General features: G+C 38.8%; 2 protein-coding genes and 2 long non-coding RNA genes across 4 annotated transcripts; 2 read left to right on the top strand and 2 right to left on the bottom strand.

Moving 5' to 3' along the window:
• Window positions 1–1,038: 1,038 nt before the first annotated feature.
• Window positions 1,039–3,023, bottom strand: LOC148212346 (uncharacterized). Its single transcript, XR_015789934.1, has 3 exons — window positions 2,459–3,023; window positions 2,333–2,377; window positions 1,039–1,348 (listed from the first exon to the last, which is right to left on the bottom strand). It is a non-coding gene; the product is annotated as an uncharacterized LOC148212346 (long non-coding RNA).
• Window positions 3,024–4,506: 1,483 nt separating this feature from the next.
• Window positions 4,507–6,526, top strand: LOC148212345 (uncharacterized). The gene is made up of 3 exons (XR_015789916.1): window positions 4,507–5,036; window positions 5,118–5,162; window positions 6,254–6,526. It is a non-coding gene; the product is annotated as an uncharacterized LOC148212345 (long non-coding RNA).
• A 1,874-nt stretch (window positions 6,527–8,400) lies between these two features.
• LOC111024661 (uncharacterized) lies at window positions 8,401–11,181 on the top strand. The gene is made up of 2 exons (XM_022302400.2): window positions 8,401–8,798; window positions 10,302–11,181. Exons 1-2 carry the CDS (start codon window positions 8,401–8,403, stop codon window positions 11,179–11,181), a joined length of 1,278 nt encoding a protein of 425 aa, XP_022158092.2.
• Window positions 11,182–14,137: 2,956 nt separating this feature from the next.
• On the bottom strand, window positions 14,138–15,312 carry LOC111024665 (uncharacterized). The gene is made up of 2 exons (XM_022302407.2): window positions 15,125–15,312; window positions 14,138–14,898 (listed from the first exon to the last, which is right to left on the bottom strand). The coding sequence occupies exons 1-2, from the start codon at window positions 15,158–15,160 to the stop codon at window positions 14,257–14,259; spliced, it is 678 nt and encodes a 225-aa protein (XP_022158099.1). The 5' UTR covers window positions 15,161–15,312; the 3' UTR covers window positions 14,138–14,256.
• Between the last annotated feature and the right edge of the window lie 8,276 nt (window positions 15,313–23,588).

The raw sequence follows: 23,588 nt of genomic DNA, 5'->3' as shown, positions 1-23,588 counted from the left end.
GTTGTGCACGATGGAAGAAATGTACGCCGAGGCAACGCGGGCTAACCGAACAGCGTCTCCCTCCAGGGTCCCAGGCGCACCTAGAGAGAAGGAAGGTCGGGTTCCATCTCTCCATCCTGGCGACCGCGAGCCCATTCCCAACAATAGAGGGTGGATTATAGCTTGCGGGACAACGATCTTAGAAAGCACCTCACTGATAAGAAGAAGAGAGCATCTCGAGAGCCGGAAGACTCTCCCTCCTACTCCCGAGAGTTCTCCAACTCTGACTTCAAGGCTCAATCAAAGTATAAGCCTCTAACACCAGAAGCTGTGATCACCAGGGAAGAGTTCGACCTGATGAAGCACAGGTTCGATGAGCACGTCGAGGCGCTCAAAGCCAGGTGCGAGAAGAAATAGTGCTCGTTTTGACGATGGCGACCTGGGAGAATCGTCATTCACCTCGAACATTCTGGAGGCTCCAATCCCTCCAAAGTTCAAAACTCCCACCATGAAACCTTATGATGGGTCTAAGGACCCAAAGGACTATGTTGAGGTCTTCGAGGGCCTCATGGACTTTCAAGCGACAACTGATGCGATAAAATGCCGCGCCTTCCAGATCGCGCTCACCGGCAGCGCGCGCCTGTGGTACCGAAGACTGCCGACTAGGTCGATATCGACCTACGCTCAGCTGAGAAAGGAATTCATTAGTCAATTCTCTTCACGGCATTATGATAGAAAGACAGCGACTCACCTCGCCACCATCAGACAGAAGGAGGGTGAGACGCTGAGAGAATATGTCACGATTCGGCTATGTGCTACTTCCTCACCGGTCTGGCCGATGAGACCCTCAACGTGAAGCTCGGAGAGGAGGCTCCAGCAACCTTCGCCGAAGTCCTGCAAAAGGCGAAGAAAGTCATCGATGGGCAAGATGTAACGACCCAGAATTTCCCCCACACTTCTAGGTCACGTTAACTACCCAACTGATTAAACTTAACCCCAAACACGTCATCCATCTCCCTATGCAACAATTATATAACATCAAGTTCCACTTCTCATCAATTCAACAATAAATCAAATTCATAGAATATCAATCAACAACATTCGTGGACAACCTCACGGGGCAAATTTTATTATTCAAACAAGGCAACACTCAATGAATAGAAGAAAACTAAAATAGGCACCTATCTCGAAATAACTTTAACAACAAGTGGGAACCTCCCAATTATTCAAAACGAACAAATAGTTTATTGACCATAACATAAGGCCTTAACTAATGACTTAAACTAAACAGGAGTGACTAAGCAGCCTATGGTCCTCGCTCGTCATGTCTCCTCCGTCTCATCACCATGGTCACCAACGAGTCCTTCACCTGAAACAATAATTGTAGAGGGGGGGTGAGTATATAAAATATACTCCGTAAGTAGCCCTCACCAACACACACACACACATCATGCTCAACTATATCATGAAACATTCGTAGTCATGCTTTCAATACGTTATGCATTCAAACATAAACACATTCCATAAAATTTAGTGACAACCACAACCAGGAAGCATGTTAACAACCAACCTCTAGTCTCCCTAACATCACAAGTACCTCTACGCTTATCACAGCTATTCTAACCTTCCACAGTTATCTCCTTCGAGTAGAGTCGGCCCCTGATCATTTATACCAAGAGCCCCGACACTGCTGCATCGGCCCTCGACCATTTATACCTGAGGCCCCGATGACTTCACCATCTATTAGCCCTTGACCATTTATACCCAAGGCCCCAATAGTCTTCCTTCCAAAGGACTCCTCGTATCGACCCTCGACCATTTATACCCGAGGCCTCGATACTCCATTAGTGACGTATCCGCCCCCGATCATTTATACCCGAGGCCCTGACACCCACTCATTCATTCCCTCCAAGAATCCAACTCTCACCAGAGTCTTACTATATACTTTTTTTTTATACCACTAACCCTGCATATTTCAACTCACAAATACAATTCAGCATGCTTCCACAACATAGACAACTTTCTAATAATGAGATAATAACCAATCATACTCAATATCCAACATCATTATTTCACAAGCATTACTAAGGATAATAACTCACAAAACACGCCGAACAACTCATGCATATTCAGGCAACGAACATTACCACAGCAATACTCAACAGTTTAGCAAAGCATAAAACTAACCATTTTCATCGACAATTATCCAACACTACTCCAAGTATATCGACTAACACAACGAGAATTATTTAGCACAATGACGTAACAAAATTAGCATTAAACGCCACAAAATCAGCACGTTAGAGACCATTTAGCATACATTAACGCACGCACATGCCCCTTGTCTACTTACCCACAACCGCGCCCTTAAGTTTTGCATCGACCTCACACCTAAGCACTAAAACAGAAAAATACAGCACGTTATGTACACTATTTAGCCTTCGAAATCAATTCTAAAAGGGTTCGATTGACTCATTACCACCAAAATCGACTTCGTATAGATGTGGGTCACCTAGATCTAGCTCGCCAAGGTGTGGGTGGCCTAAATCGAGCTTCGAACGGATGTGGGTCACCTCCAAACGTCCTAAACACTGCTGTAACGCACAAATCCCGCCACTGGAGTTGTCGTTCGTCGAATCGTAGCAGCAGGTCGCCACCGGTTCGCCGCTGTACAACCCGTTCGCCGTGCGCCGCCACGGATCTGGCCCGTCGCCGTGTGCCGCTGCGAGGAGGAGCGGTGCTGGTTCGTTGCAGACCGCCGGGGGACGCGCCGCCGCTACTGCAGATCGTCGGGACGTCGGGGAAGTCGCGCCGCTGCTGCTGCTGCTACAGATTTGGTTGCCGGCAGCCGCTCGTGGGTGTCGTCGTCTGCCGCTGCTACGGGTTCAAGGCACGTCGAAGTTTGTCGTCGTTCCGTTCGGAGTGGGCTAGCAACACCGGTGCTGCGTCAAGGCGCCGGATGAGCTGCCGGAAAACGAGAGGAGGGGGCGGCGGGGTTGGGAATGAAGAAGAAATCAGGGGGGCGGCTAGGGTAGAAGGAAGAAGAAGAAGAAAGAAAAGAACTTGGGCTAGGGTTTTCCTTTTTGTTTTCTTTCTTTTTCCCTTTTCTTTTACTTTTCCTTTGTTCAAAAAATCCAAACCAAACCAAAAACCCAACGTAACCAAGCCCAAGAGCAAAAGAAGCCCATTTCAACTTAAGATAAAACCAACCACAAGGAGCCGATAAATATAAGTTTAATTAGAGTTTAGAGCCCGATGAATATAAATTTAATTAAAGTTTAAATTTAAAAGAACATAAAAATCTCCTAATTCGAGACCAACTAACCTGAAGGACTCGAGGCGTTACAGAACTCCTCCGAACCAAGACTGGCCGACCTGAGAAGCAGATCGACCAGAAGAAGCTAAGTCAAGAGAAGAGGAAGGCAGATTCTAAGTCTAAGGACAAGAGATCGTCCTCTTCTGGCAGCCGAACCGAGTATCGTAGGTCGAAGAGCGGCCCCAGCCGGAACCGACCTTATGAACGGTATACCCCAACTACCATCCCAATCTCTGAAATCCTTACGAACATCGAGGAAAGCGGGATGGAAAAGCTCCTCAAGCGACCTGAGAAGCTCCGAAGAGAGCCAGAAAAATGCAGTAAAGATAAATATTGCCGTTTTCATCGCGATCACGGCCATAATACGATAAGTTGCTGGGAGCTGAAGCGCCAGATTGAAGACCTCATTCAAGATGGCTACTTCAAAAAATTTGTGGGCAAACCGAGGTCTAACTCGGTGGAAAAGAAAGAAGAGAGGAAGCGTTCAAGAACGCCGCCTCGACGAGAGGACCGACCTGCGGTCATCAACACTATTTTCGAAGGCCCAAGCGGGGGCCAGTCTGGAAACAAAAGGAAAGAATTAGCTCGCGAGGCCAGGCGCGAGGTGTGCATTATCAGGGAGCAGAAACCTACTTGCTCCATTACCTTCGAGGATACCGATCTGGAGGGAGTTCACTTGCCTCATAATGATGCACTGGTGATCGCTCCCCTTATCGATCACGTCTTGGTCAGAAGAGTGTTGGTAGATGGAGGTGCATCTGCCAACATCTTGTCCCTCCCGACATATTTGGCCTTGGGGTGGACAAGGTCTCAATTGAAGAAAAGTCCAACACCCTTGGTTGGATTCTCTGGAGAATCGGTCTCCCCTGAAGGGTGTAACGCCCCGAGTCCCTCAGGTTAGTTAGTCTCGAGCTAGGAGATTTTTTTTTTTAAATTAAACTCTAATTAAATTTATATTTATCGGGCTCTGAACTCTAAGTAAATTTATATTTATCGGGCTTTGTGTGGTTGGTTTTAAGTTGGGATGGGTTTCTTTTGCTCTTGGGCTTGGTTATGTTGGTTTTTGTTGGTTTGGTTTGGTTTTAAAACAAAAGAAAAGTAAAAGAAAAGGGAAAAAGGAAAGAAAACAAAAAGAAACCCTAGCACCCAAGTTCTCTTTCTTTCTTTCTTCTTCTTCCTTCTTTCCCTAGCCGCCCACCCCCCTTCTCTTCCTCTCTTTTCTCGTTCCAGCGACCCATCCAGCGGCGGTGAATTCGTCACAGCAGCAAGCACGGCAGCGTCGCGGTGGGGCAGCAGTCACCTTCCCGCTGCTTTGCGGCGTTTTCCGGCTTGGGTACACGGTTACGGCGGCGGCTCACTACCAAACGACTACGTTCTCGTGGCGGCAGCAGAGTCTCCCGACGTTCCAGCACGACGGCGCTCCCGACGGTGGCAGCCATTGTAGCAGTCTCGACGTCGTAGGTAGTACCAACTGCGGCAGGTGGCGACGACGAGCCCAGATCCTACACCTTCGGGCAGACCACGAGCAAGTCCGATCGTCCTTCGGTGCCCCGTACCTGCAGCACCCCTCCCCGACTCGGACAGAAGTGAACAGCTCGTGCTTGGCCCAGATCTGTGGCGTTTTCTTCCTCCCGATGACTTTCGGTGTTGACCCACATCCGTTCGAAGCTCGATTTAGGCTACCCACACCTTGGCGAGCTAGATCTAAGTTACCCACACCCCTACGAAGTCGATTTCGGTGGTAATGAGTCATTTGAACCCTCTTAGAATTGATTTCGAATGCTGAATAGTGTACGTAACTTGCTGTATTTTTCTATTTTAGTGCTTAGGTGCGAGATCGACGCAAAACTTAAGGGCGCGGTTGTGAGTAAGTAGACAAGGGGCGTGTGCGTGCGTTAATGTGTGTCGGATTGCCTCTAATATGCTGTTTTTGTGATGTTCGATATTATTTTTGATACGCTGATGTGTTAGGTAGCTCTCGGTTGTGGTAATCTGTATACTTGGAGTGTTGTTGAATATTTGTCGGTGATAATCGTGTAAATTCTGCTTTGCTAAACTACTGAGAATTGCTGTGGAGATGTTGTCTGAATATGCATGAATTGTTCGGCGTGTTTCGTGTGTTTATTACATCTAGCAATGCTTATTGAATATTGATGTTGGATATTAAGTGATTTGGGTGAACGGTGTTGGGCTCTAATTGTTTAAAATTTTTTTGGTTATGCTTTGTTGTGACAAAACTCATAGTGGAGCTGTTGTTAAGAAATGTTATATTGTGAAAGCATGATTGGTTTATCATTTCATCATTAGAATGTTGTTTATGTTGTGGAAGCATGCTGAATTGTGTTGGTGAGCTGAAAGCCGCATGGGTCATGGCTTAAGAAAGTATATAGTAAGACTCTGGCGAGAGTTGGATTATTGGAGAAAGTGAATGGGTGAGTGTCAGGGCCTCAGGTATAAATGGTCGGGGGCTGATACATCACTAATTGAGTATCGAGGCCTCGGGTAAAAATGGTCGAGGGTCGATGCGAGGAGTCCTTTGGAAGGAAAGCTATTGGGGCCTTGGGTAAAAATGGTCAAGGGTTGATAGATGGTGAAGTCATCGGGGCCTTGGGTAAAAATGGTCGAGGGCCGATGCGGTAGTGTCGGGGCTCTGGGTAAAAATGGTCAGGGGCCGACTCTACTCGAAGAAGTTAACTGTGGAGGGCTAGGATAGCTGTGATAAGCGTAGAGGTACTTGAGATGTTAGGGAGACTCGAGGTTGGTAGTTAATTTGTTCATGGTTGTGGTTGTCGCCGAATGTTATGGAGTGTGCCTATGTTTGACTACATAATGTGATGGAGAGCATGACTATGAATGTTTTCATGATTTTGTGGAGCATGATGTGTGCGTGTGTTGGTGAAGGCTACTTACGGAGTATATTTATATACTCACCCCCCCCCTCTGCAATTATTGTTTCAGGTGAAGGATTTGTTGGCGACCATGGTGATGAGACGGAGGAGACATGACGAGCGAGAACCATAGGCTGCGTAGTTACTTTTGCTTAGCTTAAGTTTTTGGATGGTTATGACCCTATGTTTTGGTCGATAAACTATTTATTCTTATTTGAATAATTGGGAGGTGCCCACTTGTTGTTTATTTTATTTCGGGATAGGTGTTTATTTTAGTTTTCTTCCATTCATTGAGTTATGCCTAGTTGGAATAATAAATTTGCCTCGTGAGGTTGTCCACAGATATTGTTGATTGATATTCTATAGAATTGATTCATTGTCAAAATGATGAGAGGTGACGCTTGATTTTATAAATAATTGTTGCACAGGGAGTTGACATCTCGTGTTTGGGGTTAAGTTTAAACAGTTGGGTAGTTAATGTGACCTAGAAGTGTGTGGAAAGTTCTGGGGCGTTACAAAGGGTGTATCGACTTGCCGGTTACAATTGGGCAAGATAGTACACAGGTAACTCAGATGGCCGAGTTCGTGGTTATTGACGGCAGATCGGCCTACAATGCCATCTTCGGAAGACCCATCATTCACTCATTCCGGGTCGTCCTCTCCACACTGCATCAAGTCTTGAAGTATTCAACCCCGAATGGTGTGGGCACGGTCCGAGGTGAGCGAAAGACCTCACGAGAATGTTATGCATCCGCGCTTAAAGGGTCGTCAGTATGCGCCCTGGAAGGACAAACCAATCGCGACAAGCTGCAAGAGTCCGAGGCCAACCTGCCTAAGGAAGGCAAGAGGCAGTTCTCCCCGCCAACAGAGGAGCTCGAGCTTGTTCCTTTACTTAGTCCTGAAAAATAAGTAAGCATAGGAACCAAGCTGGGGCCACTGACAGGGAGGAGTTGATCAACTTCCTCAGGTCCAACTCGGACATCTTCGCATGGTCTCACGAAGACATGCCTGGTATCGACCCAAAGATCATGGTGCATCGCCTCAACATAGACCGATCATTCCGACCTGTAAAGCAAAAAAGAAGACATGTAAATAAGGAGAGGAGTGATGTAATTGTTAAGGAAGTTAACAAACTTTTAAAAGTTGAATATATACGAGAAATTCTGTATCCAGAGTGGCTCTCTAATGTAGTATTAGTTAAAAAATCTAACGGGAAGTGGGGGATGTGCGTGGACTTCACAAATTTAAATAAGGCATGCCCAAAAGATTGCTTCCCCCTTCCGAGGATCGACCAGCTCGTGGACAACGGCCGGGCACGAGTTACTCACCTTCATGGATGCCTACTCCGGATACAACCAAATTAAAATGCACTTGCCAGACCAAGATCATACCGCGTTCATAACAGACCAAGGTCTGTACTGGTACAAGGTGATGCCTTTTGGCCTAAAGAATGCGAGTGCGACCTACCAAAGGATGGTGAACAAAATGTTCACCAAGCAGATCGGTCGGAATATGGAAGTGTATGTGGACGACATGCTTGTCAAGAGCAAGCAGTCAAAGTCGCATCTTTCCGATCTGACCGAAGCTTTTGGAGTACTGCGCAAGTACCAAATGTAGCTCAATCCGACCAAGTGTGCCTTTAGAGTCTCCTCGGGAAAATTCCTTGGTTTTATGGTACACAACCGGGGGATCGAAGCTAACCCAAAGAAGATAAAGGTCGTGTTCGAGATGGAGGCACCCAAGACTCTAAAGCAGCTCCAGTGCCTCAATGGCAGGATTGCAGCCTTGAATAGGTTCGTGTCAAGATCAATTGACAAGTGCCTCCCTTTCTTCAAGGTTCTTAGGAAGAAGGGGTCGTTCGAATGGACGGTAGAGTGTGAGCAAGCACTAGAGCAGTTGAAAAACTATCTCTGCTCAGCACCTCTACTCGCAAAACCATTGCCAGGAGAGAAGCTCCACTTGTACCTGGCAGTGTCTGATAGCGCCATCAGCTCGGCCCTAATCAAGCAGGAGGGTGCGCGCCAAAGTTCTATTTATTACACCAGTAAGGCCATGACTGAGGCCGAGACCAGATATCCCCAAATGGAGAAGCTGGCCTTCGCTTTAGTCACCTCGGCCCGAAGACTTAGGCCGTACTTCCAAGCGCACACTGTTACAGTACTTACAAACTTACCCCTGAGGAATATCTTCCTTAAGCCTGAAACATCAGGGTGTCTGATGAAGTGGGCATTAGAATTGAGCGGGTACGACATCCAGTTCGGGCCTAGAACCGCGTTAAAAGGGCAAGCAGTGGCGGACTTCATCGCAGAGCTTACCCCACCGTCCCAGTCGACCGAGTCCAACCTCTCGTGGATGATCTACGTTGATGGATCTTCCAATGAGAGAGAGTGCGGGGCAGGAATCCTCTTGCTCGCACCAGGTGGTGAGCGATTCGAGTATGCTCTGCGGTTCAACTTTCGGACTTCAAATAATAAAGCCGAGTATGAAACACTTCTAGCAGGCCTGCGCGTTGCCAAAGGACTGGGAGCCACCCACATCAAGGTCTTTAGTGACTCTCAGTTAATTGTAAATCAGATTAAGGAGGAATACCAAACGAAGGACCCCCGAATGGAAAAGTACCTAAGCAAGGTCAAATCGCACCTCGCCCAGTTCGAGACTTATGTTAGGATTTTCTCTACCTTTAAAAAGATTAGAGACTCGTGCAAGCGCACACAGTCACAAGTAATACTCGGAAGTAATCCAAGGTCGAATCCCCAGGGACTTGTTGCTTTTCAAAATCAAGTAATGCAGTGAAATGGTTCAAATATGCAATTGTGATTTAGGAAGAAAATAATGGTGAAACGTTGTTGTTTGGGATTTTAACTATCAAGCAATTTAATGAAACTCAACCTCCTTGTTTCCTACCTTATTTTTGATGCAAAACATGGAAAACACACTATGTTGGGAAAATGCACCAGGCGCAATTCCTGACTTTTCTTGGGATTTGAGTTCTACTCTTTCACTACCGCTTTTGGTTGCTGCAGAGGCTAGGGTAACCTACAATCATATTCCTATGTGTGATTACAATCTTAGAGAATATCTACCAACTCATTTGCATTATGGGTCAGAGGGCCTATGCCTAGGACCATATTTTATGCGCTTATTCCTAAGTCACATCCCATATTGGTTTCCTATTATTTTACCTAACTCACCTTTCCCAAGGTTGGGCTTTGGTGTATAAATCAAGTTCCCACTGGCCAAATGAAAAAAAGACGTAAAGAGAAGTTTTTAGAAACCAACCCAAAAAAGTGTCAGGCACAATCTGGCCAAAATCCCGAGCGTGTTGAAAATTAAATCAGTTGACTAAGGCATTCTACAAGGAGGTTGATAACTAGTTTAGAACATAATTAAATGAAAGTAAATGCACGAAAACATAAAGAAAGTATTTTTCATTGAATTTAAATGAATAAAATAAGTCGTACAAAGAGTTCTAGCTTGACCCTCTTCTCTCTCAAGCGTGAGGGGAGTTGAAACTCGCTAAAGAACTTTAAAAGAATAGAATGAACAAAGAACGGAAGTAAGAAACTGAATTAAAGGCAATACGAAAGGTAAAAGCGTGAAAAACGAAGAAATGAACAACTAGAATATAAACATACACCCTAAAAACGTGTTCTAAAACTAGAGAGCATCTAGAAGAAGATGAAATGAAGCTTAGAAGGGATGATTTGCTGAGGGATGGATGGATTTCTTTTATAGTACCATAGGTTGGTTGAAACTCCCCTCCATTTTAGGTGGAAAAGGGTTGAGATTCACTTAACCACCTCACTTGGACTTGGACTCACGGTTTTGAACATGTGGGAAATGTCCTCATTGCCTTTCATTAATCAAAATGTGCGTTTTGACAAATTGCCCTCCAAAAATGCACCAAGCGCAATTCTGCAAAAGACAGAATTCTGTTATTTTCTTCCAACTTTGACCGCATTTATCTCATATTTTTCCTAAAGTACCATAGTTTGACTTTTATTCATAAATAATCTATGTATGTTCTACTTTAAGAATATGTGGTTCTTTTTGGCAAATAATAATGGGAAATGGGTCAAAACGTGGTCAAACAGGGCTACCGACACATGTTTCTGCAGTAAAAAGTCAACCCTAACAACTTACGAGGTGAATCAAGTCCCAAGATCTGAAAACTCCAATGCTGATGCCTTAGCCAAACTGGCATCAGCATATGAGACCGACCTGGCTAGATCGGTCCCGGTCGAGATCTTGGACAGTCCTTCAATTTTGAAGCCAGATGTGATGGAGATTGATACTCCGTCACCCTCTTGGATGGACCCAATCCTGGAATTTATCAAAGGGAATCCGCCGCAAGATTCAAAGGAGCAAAAGAGGATGGCGCGGAGAGCAGCTCGGTTCATACTCCGAGACGGAGTGTTGTACCGACGTGGTTTCTCCCTGCCTCTGCTTAAGTGTGTGACTCCCGAAGAAGGCCTCTACATTCTTAGGGAAATCCATGAAGGGGTGTGTGGAAATCACTCTGGCGCCAGGTCGTTGTCGGCCAAGGTGGTTCGACAAGGGTACTATTGGCCCACTGTTGAGCACGATGCAAAACAATTTGTGAAGACCTGTGACAACTGCCAGCGCTTCGCAAGCATTATCCATCAGCCTCCCGAGCTACTGACCCCCATCTCGGCCCCATGGCCATTTGCGCAATGGGGGGTAGACATCATAGGTCCTTTTCCCCTAGGCAAAGGGCAAACCAAGTTCGTCGTTGTCGCTGTAGACTACTTCACTAAGTGGGCCGAGGCCGAGGCGTTGTCCCACATCACGAAGTCCAGAGTCACATCTTTCATATGGTCAAACATCATATGCCGTTTCGGTATACCGAACACCATCGTGACAGACAACGGAAAGCAGTTCGACAATGCAAAGTTCAAGGACTTTTGCAGAAAGTTGGGCATAAGCCACCTCAGTTTGACCCAAGTTGGGAAGGACCGTTCGAGGTTAAAGGCATAGTCCTGCCCGGAACGTATATGCTGGCCGATCTGGAAAGAAGAGTGCTTGCACATCCACTCCTCAAAGGAGATTCTCCCCTCACCTCGTTCAGGGGAGATATGTCAAGCGCCTCGGACTCCTACCTTGGGCGCTTCTCCCCATATCGATCCCCAGATAAATCTAGCTCGATCACGGGGGTGGGGACTTCAGAAGATGGCCCAGAGTTACCATGAGCCTCATTCCGCGGCACGATAGGCGTCGCCGGTTCCGTACCCACCACGGTCTTGAGGGCGTGAGCACGGCCCTTGGACTTGCGCTTCACGCTGCCAGTGAATCCGCACACCATTGCTGCAGAACAAACAAGCAAAAAGTTAGAGGCCAAAGGAAAAATTAAAATTGAAGATTGAGAACGAGCACGGCTTACCGAGCTCGGAGTTTGGCCTCGAAGCTTCAATTGGACGAACTAAAGAGTTGTAGTCCAGCAGCTCCGACTCTAGGAACAGCTTGTCAGTGACCAAGGTTCCGATCTTCTGGCCCCTTGGGAAGTGGTCCTTGTAGTGTTTGAGGGTGTCGAAGGTGGCTTGAGCGAGCTCGGGAATCGGCTTGATCGATACTGCACAAAACAAAAAAAAAAGATTCAAGTTAGACATGAAAAAGGAAGAATAGAAAAATTTAAAGAGGTAAACGCAACGGCCTCATACCTAGGTTCCCAAACCTAACAGGCACGTCAAAGAAGGGACGACCTGACTCGTCCTTTGCCAGCCATTCACCTGAGGCAAAGAACCACTTACCTACCCATCCTTTGATGGAGGTCGGCCCCTTGACTATGCCACCCGCGCCCTTCCTCGAGCACATATAATACCGACCTGGTTTTTTAGCTATCCTCTTGGCCTCAAAGCACCCAAAAAGTTGGTTAACGCTTAGTAGCTCGGCCTCGTCCTCGTCCCGAGCTTGCAACCAAAAAAGAATGGCTAAGGCAAAAATGACACCCCACCCATTGGGGGCCACTTGTGTCGGCGCCAAACCAGTTCGGTTGTGGAACTCTTGAGCAAAAGGATGGAGAGGAAGTCTGAGGCCGTATTCAAACATCTTTAAATAAAGAGTGACTCATCCCTCTGGAGGATTGTCAGCTCTTTCCCCTTCTTCAGGAATCCTAAGAAGGATATCATTCGGAATTTTAAACCCCCTACGGAGGGGTCCAAGATAATGTTCAGGCATTCTAGAAGGGTATTCCAAACCCTGGCCCGAGGTGGAAGTGTCACTCTCCTCCCCGTCGTCTGAGAACCTAAAGTTCTCTATTTCTTCCAGCTCGGACTCCAACCTACGAGCTAAGCCCTCCCCAGAATCGCTTGGTTTGGGGGGCGAACTACTTATGGTCTGACCCGCACTGCCTATGCTATCACTACTGGATGAGGAAGACAAGAAAACCACCATATTTGGAAAAAGAAGTAAAGCGAAAATGACTGACCTACAGAAGGTTCGAGCTGGTTTCAGATCGAACTCCATAAATTCAGGGAACGTAAGGTTTGACCTAAAGTTTCGGACTATTTATAGCTAAACGGAAAAACCTCTGCGCCATACACGTGGAATCAACGAGCGGCTAGGATCTTCTCGAGATCTGCAACGACGGAATACTTGAGTTCTCCAACAACCTAGCAGATCGAAACGTCTTCCGCAACGGTCATATTTCCTCTACAAATGAAAAGTCTCCACGTGTCCAGAATGGAATCGGATGAACTTCTCTGCCAGATCGAGATCGAACCTAACAGAGAGGGGGCCAATGTTTGGGGGTAAAACATACCCAGGATACGTGGAGGACCTTTACTGGTGTTTGAAGAATTGAATAAAAGAATTGCGTAGGTCCACCTCGGCCCTGCCGAGGAGACCGGGTTCGCCCATTACTAAAAAGGCTAAGTATAGACGCCAAGGTTCGACCTGGTTGTGGTCCGATCTGCTCGGAACCCGACAGGTCCGACATGAGAAAAGACATATAACCGCCGGTCGTGTGTACTGTCGGATCCACCACCTATAAATAAAGGGCTTCATTTCACGCTCAGGTATCGAATTTCACCTCGAACTAAATACGGAACCCGACCTATACTGACTTGAGCGTCGGAGTGTTTACCCTCTTGTGCAGGACCACACTAGTGTTCAGGTCGAAACTGGAGACCGGGTTCGAGCTTGATTCATGAAGAACCGTTGTGCAAACTCTTGCATAAACACTTACAAATAAAAAAAATTATACTTAATATTTCCCAGTTCCCTTCTCTTTCTTGTATATATATTTGTCTGGAAAAATCAGTATATTTTATTGAACAAATTAATAATCAAAATATATAAATGGATATCAATAGACTCTCATATAAAGTATTGAATATTAAAGTTGATTAAAGTGCAGCCTGATTTCATAACATGCAATTTCATTGTATTAAATTAATAATTTACTTTATTTATAAATTTTAATATTTTAATTTTAAACAAAACATTTTGAACAAAAATTCTAGATCCACCACTGCCTCGCTAGTTCATTCTCTTCCATAGAGTGAGAGCTTTGGTCAAGAACAAAGCTATGCTAGGGAAATTTTTGTCTACCGTGGGAGAATTTTACCAACAACACTATGATTGAATTTTTGTTTGTTAGGAGTTTTTGAGATATTTATTCAATTAGTTATTTATCAATTTCTAAGCGCTTGATTTTGTACATCGATTTTTCATGGTTTGTTTTCATTGAAATTAGTGAGTAATGAAAATTTTGCAAGTTTTTTTTTTTTCGTTGAAATTATTGGATGAATGTAATGGAAGTTAAATAAGGTAGCAATTAAAACGTTTATCCAATTGGAAGGTCCAATGCGATGGAATTGAAAGTTTTAGTAACATGAGCATCAAAGTAAAAGAGTAGGCACAGTTTTCCATAAGATCCAAACTTAGTAACAAAATACCATTTTTTTTTCTTTTTATGCAGGGGAGAAGAAGAAACTCAGATCACCAATCTAATTTGGATTTCAATTTCCGAAAGCAGAAACTCTGACATCATTTACAATGGAACCAACCAACCTTAAAAAAGTTTGATTTCCTTTTTACAATAGAATGTGAATATCAGTGGAATCTTTGTCTCTTTGCAGAGCTAAAACTGGAGCTGGGACCAGAGAAATTCAACATAGAAGAAGTTGAGCACCTTCGAGACATCACTGCTGGTTTCTGTTCAGCATCCGGCATGTCGTGTCCATTGATGAGAACTGGTGGGATGTTTAAGGGCTGCAGCGGCGGAGGATTGCGCCACCGAGGGAGCGGCCCGGCGACGAGAAGCGTCTGCAGTAAAGGCCCTGCCTCCATCACAGACTGCAGCAGCCTCCCCTTCTCCGGCAGCCTCCTCCCCTTCACAATGCTCTCAATCACCAATGCGCTTGGATCCATATTGTTGCCCGAATCGGGCGACGAAACCGCGTCAAAGAAGGAATCGACGACGGGGGAGCCGGAGAGGCTGCTAGATTCTGTAATGCTTGAATTTGCTTTGACAACAGGGCTCTCTGCTTGGAAATTGGATGGCAACATGAATTTGTTGAGCAGCTTATGCAGCTGGTCCTTTGCTTCATCTCGTTCTTTGTATGCCATCTGAAGAAGATTCAGCAGATTCTTTAAGTTCTCTTTGTTGTTTATCATCTCTTGATTTGCTTCCATTTTCACTGATTCCAGCTCAATCGCTGTGTATAAGAGCTTCTCTTTCAGCTCCTCCATCGCCTGAATTAAGATTCGTCACACCATATGTTTCTCAGTTAAACAAAATCGACATGTCGGAAGAGCCAAAAAAGAAAAACCTCGTTCAAAATTACAAGTTGAAGATGGGAAATTTGTGATGAAAATTAGTGTTGTGGAATACCCAATTGGGAAACTGAATCCAATTAAAACCCAGAAGAGAAAAATGGAAGAAAATTCAATCTAGAGAGAGAAAGAGAGAGAGAGGAACCTGTTGATAAGTCCACAGAGGAGCGAATTCTTCCATTGATGAAAGCTTTGTGGAGAAAATAAGAATTTTGGAAATTGAAGTATTAGGGAGTTGAAGAATGCTGAATCCTCATTCATTTATACACCAAAGGGAGGAGAGAGAGAGGAAAATTTATGAGATTCCATTTCCCTCTCTGTGTGGACTATTGAAATTACAATTAAAAAAAGGAAAATTCCCCTTTTATTTATTGCTTTTTGTCTCTTACTCGGAAAAATCTCTCTCTCTTCTCTTCTCTTCTCTTCTTCTCTCTCTTCTGCCATTAATTTTGCTAAGTTTTTCTCCCTATCCTCTAATGATTTTTTAACGGCTACTTTTTACATTCTACAGTCGCACAAAAATATTAATAAATTTTTTTTAACGCGGATTAAGTGATGTGAATTTACTGTATTACCCCTTGGGGGGGGGGGGGGGGGGGCGATCGCAAATGATAAACATAGATGCGTTTGTTCATTGGACATCCAATCCAACAATTTCAACGCCGTTTTATTTATTTATTTAAACTTATTGTTGTTATTATTATTGTTTGAATTCTGAGCTCTTTCATGATGTCTTTTTAACAATCAAAATTGTTTTAAGTTACTGTTAAAAATATTTATACTCTTTTGCTATAATTATTCTAAGAAATGCATCATTTATAAAAGTCAACTAAAGAAAAAAAAAACTGTGTAAATAAACCTTCTACGAACACATATAAAAGCTAATAGATGGTTATAGTGTCTGAATATTAATATTAAGCTCATCAATGTTTATGTTCGTTTAAGTTTGTTGGACTCCGATACCATATTAATATTCATAGGTATTTCGACTAATTTCATCAATAAAATTATGATATTCTATACATAATTAGTGTCGAGGTTAACATATTTTCTAATATTCTAATAGCACTTTTACTTTTTTTTTTTAATTGTCCTAATGGTCATAGAATTAATAGTTTCTTTTAGGAAAAATATTATTACTGTTATAAAAAAATATTTTCAAACAATCAACTTAAATTGATAGAAAATAAACTTTGTTTAATACTAGATTGTTGTCCATTATATATTTTAAGTACCTATTTAAAATTTTAGTAAAATTCCAAAAAGCCACCAAGAAATAAATTTCCGAAGTCATTAGTAGTTTCAGAGTTTATCTATGATATTCTCAAGAACTTTATATTTGTATGAATAGAAAACAAAAAATGTACAAGGACAATAACTGTTTGATATTTATCTTTGAAATTGTCAAGTGAACATTAATTTTTATATTTAAATTCATAAATTTGAGAAAACTAGTTTCTTTCATTTATTTTTTTTAGAAAATAATTTTGATTCTTTTAGACCTAATTTATAACCCTTTCATTTTCTATTTTTAAAAGTAGGTCATGTTTGATAACTGACTCCATATTTTGTTTTATGTTTTTAAAAATTAGGATTGTTTTTCACCTTTCATTAAAATAAATTTTAATTCTTAACAAAAATCAAGGTTTTGGAGTTTTGTTTTTTCAATATTTGACTTAGATTTTGAAATTTTTTTTTAAATAGTTGATACCAAAACAAAGAAATACATGAGTAAAAATAGTAATGGTGGATTTTCGTTTTCAAAAACTTGTTCTTTTATTATTATCTTTTAAAAATCTAGTTAAGAATAATTCAAATATGTTTTCTAGAGGGCTGAAAAAGTTATTTATGAAATTGTATAAAAACAAATCGAATTAAAAAAAAACTAAAAACAAAATAGTTATCAAAAGTGATCCTACCAAGCTTTGATTTTTGTTTCACTTGTGCTTTATTAACAACTCAATTCAACAAATTCAATTAACCAGCACCCATTGTAGTTTGTAGGTGTAAATCTCCCAAATCCATTTAACCAGGTTTTAAAGATGAACTTAACTATTTTGTTTTCTAAAATTGGATAGTTTAATTTGGTGAGAAGATAATGTATTTACCCAATTAATTTTTAAAAGAAACCCACAATTATTCCCTAAACCAACCCATAAAATTTAAGAATTATAATTTTTACAACATCAAGAAGCAAGCCCCAAGGGCTATCCAAAAGCACATGCAAAGCATAATTATACATATTAGTGGAGGGGGAGATTTTTGCTTTTTTTTTTTAAATTAAAGAAAAACTGCATTAATTAAAAAAAAAGTCACTAGGAGTTAATTGTTGCTTTGCACCACATTTATAATCCACGAAGGAAAATAACTGCTCGAAAATGGTACGGTTGGTCAATAAAACAACTTGGCAACCAGAAATATAAATAAATTTCAGCCCACGATCTTTTCTAAAGTCACAACATTCTCAATCTCATTTTGTGATGTCAGATATATAATTATATCTTTTATAGCACTATTATCTAAGATTGAAAAAGATTGGAACGTAAATAATTTTCTCCAAAGTCGTCTTTGGCAAATGAGAGTAAGCGATTTTGTTGAGAAATTAGTTCTAAAACTAAAATAATCAATTTGTTATTATATTGTAAAATAAGATGAGGGTCTCTAGTCCTAGATTGCTCCTTTGTGAACTGCCCAAGAAAACTGACTTCAACCATATTATAGTTGACTTATTATCCTATTTCTTATTCCCATCCCCCCATTTCTCTCTCTAGATTTTACTTTTTTAAGCTCTTCTCTCTCCTGTTATTATGTTTAATCTTTTTCTAAAAACAATTTAATAGTATTTCCATATTTTAAATAAGTCATATTTCTTTTGAAAAAAATAATTAATGAATTGAGAAACTGTCAAAGAAAATATTTGAAAATAACAAAAATTGAATCCAGTCTCTGCTTTATTATTATTATTATTGTTTGTCTTCCAAACATTGATTTTGAAGAAATAAAGGTGAATTTGGATCTTAGACTTTTTTTGTACATAAATATTTTAAAAAATAATTTTTTTGATATTTTACTTTCATTTGTTTCTCTTCCACCTTTATATTTAAAATTATAACTCAATTAAATCAAGTTAATTAATAATAATGAAAAAATGACTACTTGAAAGAATATTAAAAAATCAAAAAATTATGTCTTTCTTTTTGTTCCAAAAACTATTTCAAAAACTAGTATCCCAGTTAGCTCAACTGATCAAGATAAATATGTACCATAAAAAAGCTATGAGTTTGAATTCTCCACCCCACATGTAATATTAAAAGAAAAATCTAGTATCCCAAACAAGTTTTCTAGATTAAAAAACTACTTTATTTTTAAAATAAAAATATATTATTTTTAAATTTAATTTTCAATCAGAACCATATTTTTCTACTTAAATTATTATTATTATTATATATACATATGTTTTTCTTTTTTTTTCTTCTGCAAGCTGCGAGTGGGACTGCGTGGGAGCTGGGAAGACTAGTGTTACTGGAGTATTTAATCAAATAAATTTATCCCAATTTGTCTCGTCGTCTCGATGGGGACGAGGATGGATAATACATTTTTCATCACCAATTTTATTTTTTAATATAAATTATTCATAAAAATTTAACTATTTAAATACAGATCTATCTAACTTTTAATTTCAAACTTCTATAAGAATAATTAAAAAGGAGAAAGAATTCTTTTTGGGAACGTCGGGAATGCCTTGTGGTTCTCGTCCCCACCCCGTGAACACCCCTATCCACGAGCCAGCCCTTATCTTCATTTTCATTTTTTTGGGCATAAAAATGAAGAAAAACAGTTTAATCATGGAAGAGAAAAATTGGAAAATCCATCCGATGAGAACAAAATCACATGCTTTCCCTGCGGTCTCTAAACTACCAAAAAAACCACCTGATCAATCCTCGTTCTGACGGCGACAAGAACATGGGTGTCCCGATTCTATTTTGCCCAAATTTAATTAAAATTAATTATTGATATTTATTTCTTTATTCCCGACAACCCGTTTCCGTTTCGGCACTCTTTCGAAATAATCTTTAATTTATTTATTCATTGAATGCGAGGTGTTTACATTTTATCCATGCATTTTTTTCTTTTTTCTTTTTTTTTTTTTATATTATTGAATCTCTACTTGGATCTCATCTATTTGTCTTGACTTCGATGCTGTAAAGCTCATTAAGATTGTAGCTAATATCAAAAGAAAATTAGTGGCTCGAAAAAAGAGAAAACTTGTTGAAGAGCATATATGTCTACTACTCTTATCTATGATTTTTGTCGTTGATTAAATATTGTTAATTTTTACGAGAAGCTAATTTACAATTTGTTGAAGGTGATTTTTTACTGGTCACGTGTCATATCATCTCATAGCTTAGCAACAGTAAATCTACATAATAAATTGGTGAAAACAAAGACAACAGCTCGAACCTTCCAAAAGATCGAACCGACCTATCTATCTCAAGTCATAGGCATTATTGTATGCCAAGCTAACCTACATGCCTTACTTCGGCCGCCTGAGTTAATAGTCGAACTGATCTTTAATAGCATATGCAAGCACAAATGTCTAAACGATTCTCAAGCAACATGCTGCGATTCTCGAAGCTATCAAAAAGTCGTTGAAGGCTTGTTGGAGATCCTGTCGGATGTTCAACCTATAAATAGAGATCTCTCACTTCATTTTCAAATTCACGAAACTATATTAACTCAAGTATATAGATGGGATATATAACACTGACTTGAATATCAAAGCTCTTACAGCTCTCTTTTACAACTCCTTCACTCACTCATCAACTCGTCGACTTGTTAGCTCGTCCATCCAAACCGGATCATTTTTCAAATCAAACACAATTCATCCCTAACTTTTTTCAAATATGCTGCATGTTTACAAAATTGACATGAATTGTTTTTCAAGGTTTTTTTAATTGAAATTAATAATATTTATTAACGATCAAGAGCATTAAAACACCAGCTAAAAGTGCATAGTGAAAAGTATATTTCATCTTTTCAATATAAATTTAAAAAGAAAACTTTTTTATTCTTTTTATGGATGTTTATCTACCCATCAAAAGGGTATATATTAAAAAATTAACTGTTATTTAAAGTGCTTATTTAAAAAAGGTTTACTTAAAAATATAGTATTGTTTAAAACCTATCTCGAATATATTTTAATATAAATATTTAATTGTTTTGTTCTTTAGACATTCATTATCTTATACTGAAAATTGTGGGATTGGCTTAGAGAAGAAGACAAAATTTAAGGTTCTTAAAGAGTAAATTATTGTTGTATTGGATTGAGACAAAGCGGCTGAATTGAATATATGTGTGAACATGTATTTTAGGGTTTCGAGTTCAATGAATGTAATGGCCTTTTTGTACATAAATTATAATATAGCCTTAATTTCAAAAAGAAACAAAAAGTTATAATATAGCATTCTTGAACATGTATTGATTTGATAATCTTTTTCTTAATCTTAAAGTAGTTAGATAATAATATACTATTTTATGTATGTTAAATTTGAATCCTCTCTCGTTATATTATAATAATAGTTTTAACACTTTATAGGTGATCTGAATTTTAAAATGTTGGATTAATCTCTCTACTTTAGTTTTTTTTTAAGTTCAACGACGGGTAGGTTAGGGATTTGAACTTCTGACATTTTGATCCAATATATATCCTATCCTTGATCAGTTGAGCTAGGCTTAAACTGGAAATCATTCATTTTTTTCCCTTTGAGTACAGCATGATGGAATTCCAAAATCTAAACAACTCAGTTCAGATCTCTCTGACCGACAAAAGTTGGGGATTTCACAATCTCTTAGTTTGAGATATACGTCAATCACGTCATGCTTGCTGTGGCGGAAATCATTCATTTAGTTTTTTTCATTAAAAAAATAATAATTTGTTACCAACTAATAAATTATACTTTTTCTCGAGCTACAGGGGTGCGGTAACTTTTGGTTCAAATTTAATTTTCAACCCATCATTTTAGTTTCAATATATTTTTTCTCTAGAATCTATCATTAATTACATATTTTTGGTGGGCATTTGAAGTTTTTTAAAGAAAATTACTAATACCCTAATTATTTGTATAATGCAATGATTTTAATAGAAAGAATAAAATCAAAGCTAAAAAGAACTTTTGCAAAACCATTGACGTACCAAAAAAAAAAAAAATACGTGTGGGTAGGAAAAGGAAATGTACACTTTTTGTCATTAAAATTTGAATTAGTTTACACTTAGAAATTTTGAGACTCAGATGTTTTTATCTTCGACTTTTGGTCGATATTATTTAAGCTCTTCACAAAATGAGTAATTTAAATAAAAGTTAAACTAAACTTTAGGTTCTATAGTGTATCTTTTTTAAATATATATATAGAATATCAAATAAGACCTACCCTATAAGCAGATCAAGCACACAATTAAAATATTCTTTATAATAATAATTTGCATAATTCAAATTTGAACAAATTTCACTTGAATACAAAAGGAGAGACCAAACAAAAGTGTAATCTACTGAAACACTTAACATGAATTAATTAAATTTTATTGAGGAATAAAAGCTAATGATTTAGAGGGAATGCTACAAACAATCTCACACTTTAATGATGCATGTGTGTTTGGCCCTATTCATATGTTACAAACTACAGTTAGACAAGTTCCATGTGATCTTGATTCCAAAAGGTAAGTTTAAATGTTATAATTTTGTAGATTTGGATGACGTTTTGGCTTACATTATAACTAGCATTTGAGCGCCAAAACGAACATAGCTTGACGTAGTTGACATATATCTCCAATCAAAAGGTTGTGAGTGTAAACCTTACTCTCACATGTTTGTATTAAAAAGACAAAAAAGAAAAAAAAAAAACTAGCATTTGAGTAGCCATTACCTTTCTTCATATTAAAAGTTTGATCTCCTATTTCATATTTATTGAACTCAAAAGAAAAAAAAAAGATTAAATGATTAAAATAAATGAAGCAAAAGCTTAGGACTATAATGATATATGTTTCTTAACTATATTTGTTTCATAACAGTTTTTGGTTTTATGTTTCAAAAAAACAAAAAACTAAACATGTTGCCTAACAATTTTTAGTTTTGTGTTGTTTGAAAAGTTAAAGAGTTCAAAAGATATGGTAGAATGAGAAAAATCTATAAGTAAAGTAGAAATGACAACAGGTGGGGCGGAAGTCAGGGATGCCCTCTTATTCTTGTCCTTATGGAATTTTTTAGTCCTCGTCTCTACCCAATTCTCCAATTTTAGAATTAAGGTCCAGGTCGAGAAATCCTTGGTTTGGGGATGGAGATGGAAAAATTACTAGTTTAGTAGTTAATTTTAATTATTTTTAGAATTAAAAAAATAAAAAGTAATAAATTTATATAAATTATATCAATTTTAATGAAAATTTATTATTTACTATATAACTAATTAATTTCAAAAAATATTTAATATTTTATTTATAATTTAGTAAAATAGCTAATAAAATATATATTCATTATTTTAAAAATAGAATTAGAGATGAGGTCGGGACATGATGGGAAACATTTCCCATTTTTGGGGTGGGGATCCAACTAACCCTGCGGGAATTTTTTCCATTAATGTCAAGCCATGAAAATAAAATTTAGTGAAAATTTTTTAAACAGAAATTCTAGAGAGAGTAAGTTTAGAGAGGTGAAGAAAAGAAAAAAATGAAAGGTAAAAAAATTTAGACAAAGAAAAGTTGAGATATATTTGTTAGAGAATAAAATAGATTACAAAAAAAAAAAGAATAGTTATAAAAGGCAAAAGTTGAGAAATAAAAATTTGGAAAAATATTAAATTTTTAGAAAGAAAAAAACAGACTGATATGTTAGAAAAATAGAAAAAAATTGAAAATATATTGAGATGAAATTTTTTGAGAGAGAGAATAATAGTAAATTATGTTGGGACAAAAATTTTAAAGAGAGCATGATAAATTGAGGGAGAAATTTAAGTGGAAAAGGATTTTAGAGCACCTTTGCAACCAAAAAAAAAAGGTTTTGTTAGAGAAGTATGTCATTGAAGAAAAAAGTAGACCACTAGAAGAAAAAATAAGATTTTGAAGAAGATAATTTTTTTATTTTATTTTTTAAAATTTACTTAGAATTGAAAGAAATTTATGTTGTAAATTATATTTTCCTTAATATATTATAAATTTATTTTTTATTTCTTTAAATTTTGTGTATTTTTAATTTAAAATATTTTGAAAAATTTATTCTTTATTTAAAGCTATAATATTTTCTTAACCAAAAAGTTTTTTATTTTTCAAATTAAAAATATTTTAAAAATTTATTCTTTACTTGAAGCTAACAAAATTTATATGGTAAATTATATTATTCGAGATATATTTTCTCTTATATTATATTTACTAAATTTTATTTAACTAAAAATAAAAATAAGCTAACATGAGTTAAGGTATAAATTATTGATCAATAGGTCGTGGGTTCGAATTACGACCCTTACAAATTGTTGTACTAAAACATAAAAATAGAAACAAGAAATAAGAAATAGTTATAAAACATATTTTTGTTTCTATTTATTTTTTCAAGAAACACGTAATA

Source organism: Momordica charantia (genome assembly GCF_013281855.1).
Source record: "Momordica charantia cultivar OHB3-1 chromosome 3 unlocalized genomic scaffold, Mcharantia_2.0 BLBB01000003.1, whole genome shotgun sequence".
Taxonomy (NCBI): Eukaryota; Viridiplantae; Streptophyta; class Magnoliopsida; order Cucurbitales; family Cucurbitaceae; genus Momordica; species Momordica charantia.
Note: the sequence above shows the minus strand (reverse complement) of the source record. Positions and strands in the feature narration are given on the sequence as shown.